The sequence below is a fragment of the Onthophagus taurus genome, chromosome 11, assembly GCF_036711975.1.
Source record: "Onthophagus taurus isolate NC chromosome 11, IU_Otau_3.0, whole genome shotgun sequence".
Classification (NCBI taxonomy): domain Eukaryota; kingdom Metazoa; phylum Arthropoda; class Insecta; order Coleoptera; family Scarabaeidae; genus Onthophagus; species Onthophagus taurus.
The window spans coordinates 6,958,316-6,970,285 of NC_091976.1; the positions used below are offsets into that span (position 1 = coordinate 6,958,316).

Genomic DNA, 11,970 nt, shown 5'->3' on the forward strand with positions numbered 1-11,970 from the left:
TTTAGAATTTATTATTACTTTTTTTTTTATTATTATTTTATTTGTTATTATTGATTGTTTTCTTTCTTCTTATTATTGATGGGTGAATAAAAGTATTATTATTATTAAATTTCGCACACAGGTCACTCTTACCCTCAAGAACAGCTTACAACCCCCATTTGGTAAAAAAATTTTTGAACGCCCACCCCCGATAAAGGGATGTTTTCACCCTGATGGGCACCTTCGAATTAAGCCAAATCTACCACATAATAGAACACAGTTCTAAGTATTTTTATCAATTTTCAAAGCACCGTAACCCCTAACGGTTTTCGAGAAAAAAAATCATTCTTATAAACCGCGGATAGGACTTTAGGGGTGAATTTGACCATGATGGGCACTTCTGCAATTGATGAAATTTTAGGACAATTTAGAGGGTGCCTTTAACGATTTAAATCGACCGTCAAAACAACGTAACCCTTAACGGTTTTCGAGAAAAAAATTTGTTGTTGGACTGTGTATGTATATAGCGCGACGCGTACTTTGGGGGTGAATTTGACCCCAATGGGCATAACGCAGATCGATTTGACGCAGACTCTTTTGATCTGTCTCCATCAAAAGTTTTTTTCTATCAAAAACCCAGCTTCCAAATCATTCTAAAGTTTCATCAAATTCACTTATCTATATCAAATTCAGTTAAGGGTTACGGTTTTATGATAAAATTCATAGACAAACTCAAAAAAATGTAAAAACATGCATTTCATTTTTCAAGTAAGGGTTATTACGTTTTTTACATTTCTAATTACTGCTACTACAGGGTGCCCATTATGTATGGAATATATGTAGTATATATCTTGGTAGGTATCAACTTTATCAAACTTGTGACAATCGTCTGTTGGATTTGGTTCTGACAAATACTGATCATCAGTTTGATCTTCTTCATGATGATTGTCCTCTCGTCAACGAGGATCAGTACCATCCATATCAGATCATACCCGGATCGTGGAACGGATTACGCAATCCCTGCTGCAACGTCACAACTTTTCTGCACTAGACGTGAGAAGAGATGACCAGTGTATCAAGTTTTTATCGAGTTCGATTACCTCGAATTATTGGAGATGTACACTAATTTTTCGTTTATTTGTTATATTTTGTATACATATAATTTTAATTTACGGTAATAATTCGAGGTACTTGGCAATCTGGATTATCTAGGTTAATGTTATTGATTAATTTTTATTAATAAACAATTTTAACATTTTTTTGCAAAAATTTTCTGATGTAAGGGTACAACATTTTTCGTCAGCGTAAAGAGAAAAGTAATCTCTATAAAATGAGCCTAACGAAAGGGTTGCCATTTAAAAAAATTCAAGTGTTATTCGTTGCTCATTTGTTTTCTGAATTAAAAACAATTGAATGCAGTCTTATTATGGCAAATAAAATATTAAACAACTTTTGTATAAATTTTTTTTTATAAAGTCAACATATTTTGATGAAAGTAGTGCTAGATTAATAGAATCTTATCTCACTAATAGAAAGCAAGTAGTTTATTGCAATGAATATTATTCAGAACCCAAAAATATTTCTATAGGGGTTGGTAAATGATTTGCCGAATGCTATCACTAGTGCATCGGTAATATAATACGCAGATGACACCATACTTATTAACAAAAGTACAAATTTGGTGGATGCTCTTGCCTTATCTGAGATTACGCGATCGGAGGCTGAACAGTGGTTTGCCTGTAACAAATTAAATTTAAATAAAAGCAAAAGTATGGAAGCTGTTTTCACGCTTCCAAACGCTGGTGCGGACTCAGACAAAAAACCAGATATATCGGACCACATATATCAATAAATCTGCTCATACACTCCCGGACAGTACGCCGTAGGTTAGGGTTAGTAGATCTTCTCTGCATATGTGGTATCACTAGTTCCTTCGCTAAATCTTTCAAGAACATTCAGCGTTTGTGAGTTACTCCTATGTTGTAGTTTGGATGTTCTTTCGTAAAGACTATATATGCATTGAGTGCTGCAACATCAATGATGTTGAAAAAAATGTCATAGGCCATCGTTTACTTTGCCTCTTGCACGTGTATGTTGACATCATTTGATCCATGATGTCAACACCGCCCTTTGTTTTATTATAATGAGAGATGATTTCAGGCTTCCTCTTAGCGTCGTCATTGATATTCGTCGTATTATCGTCTTTGCGTCGTGGTGCATGTTCTTTTTACGTGCGTAACTTACCATGGATACGTTATTTTGAAAACAAAACAATGAAGAGTAGACTACACGATCTTTTGAGGCTTTCATTTCTTTCGGAATATCACGCTTATTCTGACGTAGTGTACTCACAACAGTAATATTTTTATCCAATAGATAAGTTGCTAGCGGAACACTAGTGAAGAAATTGTCTATCGTGAGATTGCGACCAGAATTATGAATGCTACGCACAAGAGTTTGTACTACTTCAAGCCCCAGGTTTTTATGTAGAGGTTCTCCGGGCTGGCGGCCAACATAAACTAAACCATCCAAAGCATAACCAGACGTAGATTTACACATCCAAAATATTTTAAGTCCATATTTTGACGGTTTACTTGGCATATATTGACCGAATGTGCATCTACCTCTAAACCCAACAAGTTGTTCATCAATAGTTACATTAGTATCAGGTATGACGCAGGTTTTGCATTGCTGAATGAATAAATCCCAAATGTAGGACACCATTGCTAACTTATCGATTTCCAAATGCGCATTCCGGGTTCTCTTGTCGTCAAATCTGACGATTCTTCGTATTTCTTCAAAGCGAAATATGGACATTGTGGCTCGATATACAGGATTGGCAAATTCATAACAAAATAATTCTCGCGCAGGAACATCCCAGCTTCTGTCAACTCCCGCATGAATAAGTAAACCACAGAATGCAAGAAATTCATCAACAGTTACATCTTTTCACGGTTTTCCTTTTGCTCCATAAACACGTTTGCCCTCTAAATTAGTACAGTTCACAATTTCTTGTACAATAACTGGAGTTACAAATAACTGAAACGCTTCTTTTGGTGTTGCAGCCATATAATATATTTCCTTGCTAGTTTTATTTTTTTGCTGGGGGTTCCAAACTCCATAACCCAACCCAACCCAACCCAACCCAACCGCTCGTTGAAGGCTTACCAATATCATCAACATCATCCTCTGAATTAGCGTCACCATGATCAGAACTGGATCCAGAATACTCGTCAGGAACCAATTCGAAATTTCTATCTTCTGTGTCATCATTTTCTGCTTCTGACACATCACATTCGGCTGCCCACTGCACCAATATTTCTTCATAACCGGGGTCACCAAATCTCACGGTTTTTACATTCTTTTTTGACACCATTATTATATGTATCTCACAAGTTCACTCAATCCAACTTCTATTCCAACTGAAGGAAAAACAGCTGCACCTACTTTTATACATCCAACAGTAATGCACGTTTTAACTTGCACAGACACGCACAATTCCGCGCAGCAGTGTTTGACAAATGTGTAATGAACAAGTTGAAACCTGTTTTATAGTAACTAATTACTTTGCTAATTACACTTGAACATTTTTGAATCAGGTGTGTATTAAATAAAGACGTGTATAGAGCATATCTAAATGCTCAAGGCAATTGAAATTATTTTAAGAAAATTATGAGTAACTAAAATCTCGCCGGGCCTGAGAGGCCCGGTTTATGCATCCTAGGGTTAAACTGGGAACACCGCATAGATAGGTTGTGTGGACGTTTGAGTAGCAACATCTTTGTGTTGTGAATTCTGCTTTGTGCCAGTCGCTTATGTCTTACGCGTTATTGGCGTGGGGAGGTTGTGCTGGGTGGCACAGAGTTTTCCGATTACAGCGACGTGCTGTGCGGGTGGTCTGTGGTGTGAGTTACAGAGATTCTTGCCGTACTTCATTTATCAGTTATCAGATTGTAACGTTTCCCTCATTATATATTCAGGAATGCCTGTTGTACGTACGTAGAAACGTAGGAAGATTCTCTATGCATAGTTGATGTGCACGGTTATAATACGCGAAATAGTTAATGCCAAACTTTTGCAGACTCTGTAAGTTACAAAAGTGTGCCGATTTTGTTGCTCTTAAATTATATAATAAATTGCCGACATCGTTAACGCTGCTCTCGGTGGGAGCTTTTAAGGTGGCAGTCAAGCGGTTCTTGCTGACAACGGGTTTTACTCCTCTTCGGATTTTCTGGACCGCCACCTCTCAGAGGAAGATTTTAATATATAACCTAATTTGTCAGACATGTAGTATCGGTTGTAATGAATGTTAATTGTAGTGTATCGGTACCGTATGTATTAATTTTTTTGACTTGATGGGTGTACAACAAATTTGTAATTGCACGAATAAGTTCTATTCTATTATTATTATCTTAAACGATTTCTTATGATAACATTGCATTGTTTGCCAAATTTAATCTGTCTGATACAAACTATATTGAAAATACTTAAGAAAATGCTTTAACATTTCTCAACTTTCCCAGATATGGACCTTTTAATTTATATTTTATATTCTGATTATGATTTCGTTGTGTCTTGATGCCATACTTGTCTTGGGTCATAGTTGCAATACTGTACTAATGGATGTTGTGGACGGTGTGTTGCGGAGTGTCGACAAGGGAAATATGCATGCAATGATATTATTAGATTATTCCAAAGCATTCGATATGATAAATCATCATTTCTTGTTAAGCATTATGCACTACATTGGTCTCGGTCAGACGGCAATTGATTTTTTTAAACATTATCTTCTGAACAGAAGGCAACATACGAAAGTTAAAGGCTGATTATCTAAACCAGAATTTGTCTCTAAAGGAGTTCCTTAGGGCAGTATATGTGGTCCTTTGTTATTCATCGTTTATACTAGTACGTTCTACAGGGGCTTGAAACATTGTGAATATCATGCTTATGCTGATGATACTCAGTTATTAATATCATTTCCTCACACCGAGACTAATGTTGCTGCTGTCAAAATAAATTCACTTGTTGTGCAATCACTTGTTGACACTTCTGAGGCGCATGGCTTAAAAGTAAACTCCAGCAAATCTAATGTTGATTACATTGATTACTCTACATACATACATACAATCTTAAAATTTGTGTAAATAATCAAGAACTACAACACGTACGCACTGTGAAAAATTTGGGTTTGTTAATAGATGATGATTTAAAATTTAATTCACATATAAACAAGTTACTACAGAAATCATATTGCGCATTAAAATCCCTTTATCCATATCGGCATGTATTAAATGAGAACAGTAAAAGATTACTGACTGATTCTTTGATTTTATCCAATTTTAATCATTGTGACTCGGTCTATGATGCTTGCATAACTGGGGACAATCGAAGGCGGGTGCAGTATGTCCAAAATGGGTGCTTAAGACTAATTTATGGAATTCGAAAGTACTGCAGAATTTCACATAAGTTAAAAGAATGTGGGTGGCTAAATATGTATAACAGAATCATTTTTCACAGGGGAGTAGTTTATTTTAACATTTTAAATAAAAAAACACCTGTTTATCTGAGCAAGAAGATATCGTATCGTACTGACGTACACAATATCAATATTCGTCGAAAAGATGCACTTACAGTTCCTCGTCACGCGTCGGCTTCATTTCGGAATTCTTTCACTTATTGTGTGACAAACTTTTGGAATACCCTTCCTCGTTCATTAAAAATATTGAACCTGTCGAGTTTTAAATATAAATACAAGCGATATCTCTGTGAGCGGCAGATGGAATCAATTTAGGTTTTCTAGAGTAAAATTTTAATTTTTATTTGTTACTTGCTTTATTCATGCATTCAATTTTTGTTTTTTGTATTTTTTGTCTTGTGCGCTGTATTCATTTTCACTACTTACTTACTTAGAAGCAATATGTTGTGTTCATGGGGACTGGGGGAAGAGCAGACCTCACTACTTTGTGGTGTTGTCTGACCCAGCCAGACCTGTTAGCCTTTGCAATTTTGTTGTAATTTTGTTTTTGTAACATTATACTTATTTCTTATTGTTATTACGTTTTTATATTTTGTTTTTTTTATACTTATACATTAATTGTAAGGGTTAATAAAGGCATTATTATTATTATACGGTAAAAAATAAATGTAATTAGATTAGAGTTTCGGTACTGATTTATCTGTAATATTTTTGTGATTCTTAACACTTACTTATAGTCTCAAGTAAAATCTGAGCTCGGGCAAGATAAACCAATTTGTTCCTAAAAAATCCAATTTGTATTAGTTTTAATCCAATTTTTAGTTTCTTAAAATAAACATCAATCACTTCTTATTTAGGTTTTCTTATTGAATTACTTACTTAAAGAGCCCTTGGTAAAATAACTGCTACAATTAAATTGATTGCTAAAAGAACGTAACCGCGTCCAGCTATGGTCATTGCAACTCCCATTACTGTGCTAAATAAAAATTTGGTTGCATCATCCTAAAAACAAAACAGAGTGTTATACAAAATTAGATTAATTAATATAAACGCAATATAATTACAATTTGAGTACTATTTTGAATCACTCCTAAATCGTATGCTAATACGGACATTGTAACTAAATCGTATATTGTTATTATAAATGCTAAGAACGACCAAAGACGAATTATTGCAGATATATTGATGCTTAGTTTCCAAAAATATCCTTAAAAAAATTAAAGGAATAATAAAAAATAATTCTTGATTGTAAACCCTTAATATTTCCCTACTGTGAGCTAAAGCCAATGAATTTATCGTCCATAAAAGCGAAAGTACAAAATAAAAGCATGCAAAAACTATAACAAATCCCGTTATAGATTGTAAATTAGTTAAATCTTCAACTGGAGGATTAAATTGACCTGTATAAAAAAATATTTTATTTTTGTTTTTGTTGTTATAATAATTTTTTGTTATCTTACTTTCAAAGAGTAGAAAATAAGCACCATTATTAAAATAACCCATAGAATCTTTATCCGGTATCCAAGTTTCCGCATATAGAATTATTACCAAAAACGATATGATCATCCATGTTAATCCTTGTAGCTTATGTTTTGTAAAAAAGTATATACAAAATGGAATAATACAAAAATTTAAAAATCAATTCGTTTACCGTTCCCAAGATCGTAGCGATGACACATAACGGATATAAGAATGGACTATCACTCATATACATTGCGACTTTTAACTTTATACAAACAAATTGAAAGTGTAAACATAAATTGAACTAAAATATTAATCTGTGCCTTTATCATAATACATATCTAGAAGTCACAAATTCAATTAAATTGGTTGTTTATCGATAAAATTATATATTCTATAAAGATAAATTTAATCATGTCAATTTACGATCGTTCAATGAATAGATATCATTTTAAAAATAAATTGATCCAAGATTATTTATTATTAAATCTCAATACTGAATTTCTTACGAAAAACATCATTACTATCAATGTAAATGTTATTCATGGTTTAAATGTGGAAATGTCTTCATTATATCTAAATTTCTTTTTCGTTTATAAGTCATCCTACATTCAAACCGATTACATCAAAATTAGATTTTGAAACTGAATGAAATTCGAAATGTGGTACACACTCAGATTTTATATGGTACTATACACTACCATATGAAATCCGATTGAAACCAGTGTGGTAGAAGTAAAGTTTTGTCTAAGGAATCCCTCGATTATTTTTTTCTAGCTCTTCGTTTTTTTTATAAGTTTTATGATCTCATGTGGATAATTTACACAAATGATTTTGTTCTGGAAGTCAATCCAAAAAGCTTTCCAAGTCAGTACTTTTGTTATTACGAGTAACTCCGGCTGTCCTTGTTGTTATATTTTCGCTTAAAGTTAGTATACCGGCTGAGTGATCGGGGTCCATGTCAAAGTTTTCTTAGCCTTCTCTTTAATAATGACAACTGGTGTCAGAATAAGGCGTAGTAATTTCTCAGTAAGCGAAGTTGTCTGTTAATCAAGACACCTAAACCGAATAAATACGTATTTTTATTATTATTTTAAATATGTTTACCAATAGTTAGTAGTTTGATTATCTTTTCTGTCTTGTTCCGTTTTTAAAGTTGCGCTACATTTTTTAGTAACAACTTCTTTTGAGAATATAAAAGATTAATTAATCTTTAATAATAATAATCTATTTGAAGGGATCAATGTATGCAATTTTTGTTTTTCAGCGATTATGTTGGTAACAGAGAATACTACTCTTGTTGAGTAGTACTACTCTTGAGTCCGGTAGTTTTACGGACTCTAGCGCAGCCTCGTTAGAGCTTCTCATGCAGACTCACTTCCCAGGAAGCTTAATGATGAGGGCTCATAATGCCATAGCGGGCTATTCTTGCATGACAAAGCGCCCCTCAAATACGGATTGGAGTGTGGCTAGAAAAGTCGTCACTTGCACATCCGTCGACCAGGTGATTCAAATGTTTATGCCGTTCAAATCGCCTGGAGAAGACACTATCTTTTCTGCTTTGTTACAGCAAGGAAGGTCACTGTTGTTGCCTATTTTGGTAAAAATGTTCAGAGCGAGTGTCGCCTGGAAATATGTACCGGCAGAATGGACTAAGGTAAGGGTATCTTATATACCTAAACCGGGTCGTTCGGTCCCTATTCCTAATGCCTTTCGACCCATCAGCCTAACGTCATTTTTGTTGAAAACCCTTGAAAAAGTTCTGGAACGTTATATGCGTACGGTGCCACTGGTATCTGGTCCACTGAGTCGCCACCAGTATCCTTATCAAGCGGGAAAATCAGCAGAATTGGCTCTACACAACTTAGTTGGTAGAGTACCCAGGACGCTGCAGGATAAAGAAATCTTGCTTTGTGCGTTTCTGGATATACAAGGTGCGTTCAACACCGCAATACCACAATCTCTTGAAAGAGCTGCTCTTGACAGGGGGGTGGAAGCAACTATAGCGGGTTGGATCCGCAATATGCTTGATAGTAGAATAGTTTCTACTTTACTCCACGCTGATACGATCCGCTTTAGAGGTGGCTGTCCGTAGGGAAGGGTGTTATTTCTGCTTTAGTTCCTCTTGGTTGACAATCTGATTGCGATAGTCGAAGCCGTTGGTGTAAAAATACAAGCTTATGCTGATGACATTATCGTCATGGTCAAACGAACCTGTTTGTCGAGGATATCTAAAGTCCTCCAGGTGACTCTAAATACCATTTGCGCTTGGTGTAAGGGAGAGAATCTCTTGATAAATCCGCAAAAGACAATTGTTGTGCCCTTCACCAGGAGTCAAAGGCGGGATGGAGTAATCCGGCCAACTATCCAAGGTGAAGAAATTCGTTTCTCAAAGGAAGTCAAATATCTAGGAGTAATCCTAAACAAAACCCTCTCATGGAATGGACATTTGCAGGGAGTTTTGCAGAAAGCTAGACTATCCTTGTGGACTTGTCGCAGTCTTTATGGAAAAAATTGGGGTCTTACACCTGAAAGACTGCACTGGCTCTATGTGACTGTGGTTAGACCTATGATCACATACGGAGCAGCAGCTTGGTATAGGAAAGTCCGACAGACATCAATTATCAGTAAACTTTCACGAATTCAACGAGTAGCTGGATTGGCAATCTCTGGTGCGATAAACACAACGCCAACTCTGACAATGGAGGTTCTGCTTGGCCTATCTCCTCCTATCTATAGAGAAAGTGGCTAGAACTACCATTTACAGATTTAAGCAATATGCTCAAACCTGTTCCGACATGTACTACCAATGGGCTGTGGAAGACATTATAAGCACTGATACTGTGCTATCAATGCCGTCAGATTTGGCGGGATCACTATCAGTGATTAATGCTCGACACCAGATTGTACTGCCTAAACGGCAGTCCTGGAACGAAAATGAAAATTCTCTGGTTCAGGCAGATATTATTTGTTCACAGACGGATCAAAAACGCTGGAAGGAGTCGGAGCAGGAGTATACTGCCAAACACCTCGAATTAAACAAGCCTACAGCCTGGGTACGTACTATACTGTATTCCAGGCGGAAGTATTTGGTATTGACATGGATGCTAAAATCCTTCTTAAGAGAGGGGTGAAGAACATGATAGTACGACTCTTGTCAGACAGTCAAGCCGCTCTCCAGGCGCCGCAAGCCGTGAAATGATTGCAAGAGAACATTAAACACACTGAGTTGTGATAACAGAGTTTCGCTGATCTGGGTCCCGGGTCACTCTAGGGTTGTTGGCAATGAAGCGGTATATGAGCTAGCACGACAGGGCAGCGCTAAAGCGTTTGCGGTGCCAGAACAAGCAGTTGGTGTGTCATTTGCGATGGCCAAAGATAGGATTGGACTGTGGGCTGAAGAGAGACTTCGCCTATTGTGGACCAGTTCTCCTGGAATGAGACATGCTAAGGTGTTTATTGACATCGCCACTGTCAAACCCGGGAATATTTTAGGACTTGCTCGTAACAGCATAAAAGTTCTAATGGGTGTCTTTATTGGGCACTGCCGATTACAAGCATACCTCAACTTGTTGGGTTTAGCCAACGATGTTGAATGGCGACTATGTGCGGAGGAAGCAGAGACGGTTGAGCATGTTTTATGCCACTGCCCTGTTGTTAACCGTATCAGATTCTCGATTTTTAGATCGCAGTTTATTTCCTCAAAGGATCTGAATGACCTTTCACCGAGCAAGGTATTAATGTTCGTTAAGGGCATTCTACTGCACGGTAAAATTTGATAACGATATCTATCGGGGTACAATAGATCATTCTTCATATGGATGAACAGTATTCAAATCGTTTTCTTCTTGCTCGTCGATTTTTGGTTAAGTTAAACCAAACAAAAATTTTAGAAAATTTACTATTATAGTTCTTATAGAGTTGATTTCGGAGGGATTTCTATCTATAAACTTGCGAAGTCGAAGAAGAAGGCAATCTTGATACTTCTGTTGTGCTATCTCGTGGTATTTAGGTTCATGATTATTTTTAATTTTCGTAGATTTCTAACTCCTATTATTCGTCGAAATAATTATGAGATAGGAATAAGATGAATTCGACACTAATTCTTGCATACGTCGTTATAGGTGTTGATTCTCAGTAGGTATATTTTATCGCAAAAGTAAGTTTTGGTGATGTGATGCCTGAGTATTGAACAGTCACATCCGGTGTCGATTAGCAGTTTGATAAGTGGATGTGTTAATTCTATACACGGTATCGTATTTCTCCGTCTCGTGTTGTAGATATTTGTCTGAATATCTTTCGATATATCAGTGATCTTATATTCTGTATTAGACTAATACGTGTCTGTGTTGAATGGAATGGATTGTTGCGGGTTACATTGAGTACACGTACTCGAATGTTGAGTGTAATAATTATTTTATAATGTTCCAGAAAGTTTAATGATATGTAAAAATTATTTGTAATTATCATCAACTAATTGCGTGTATTGAATGTTACAGCAATAATTTATAAATAATTATTAAATAATATATGTACTATTATTAATTGTAGTATATAATAATATACTTATTATGTATTCTGTATTATTATACATAATTATTTTGTCACTACTTCTCAATAGCCGTAAATTAAATAAACTGACCGGCAAAAAAAACCGGCCACTATAAATTTGCCACAACTTCAAAGCTGGCTTTCTCGCGAACCGCGCATTCGATTTTGATGATTCTTTTTTTGATGGAAAGGATGATTCTTCTGTAATAATCCTGCGATAGAAATTTTCGTTCAGATTTTAATTTGAGCATATACGGGGTGAGACAAATGAGAAAAACTTTTATTCTCGAAATTTGTAACACCCTGTGGGGTGCAGCTGCTACAGCAGAGGGTATTACCTGGAATCAAACAGTAGCCCAATCTTTTCTGAGCATTTTCTTTTTTTATTCACTCTATTATCTCTGTTACTAACGAAGATGCAGCATTTTAAAGCGATCGCCTGTGAAAACAAGATGAGTGACAATAGTAGCTGATGACCGTTTTATTGTTCTAAGCAATCGTAG

At 35.8% G+C, this 11,970-nt stretch overlaps 1 protein-coding gene across 1 annotated transcript; it reads right to left on the minus strand.

The window, feature by feature from the left end:
* Window positions 1–6,132: 6,132 nt before the first annotated feature.
* LOC111414485 (uncharacterized) lies at window positions 6,133–7,239 on the minus strand. The gene is made up of 6 exons (XM_023045839.2): window positions 7,107–7,239; window positions 6,916–7,039; window positions 6,727–6,855; window positions 6,520–6,662; window positions 6,335–6,457; window positions 6,133–6,236 (listed from the first exon to the last, which is right to left on the minus strand). Exons 1-5 carry the CDS (start codon window positions 7,167–7,169, stop codon window positions 6,335–6,337), a joined length of 582 nt encoding a protein of 193 aa, XP_022901607.2. The 5' UTR covers window positions 7,170–7,239; the 3' UTR covers window positions 6,133–6,236.
* Window positions 7,240–11,970: the final 4,731 nt, after the last annotated feature.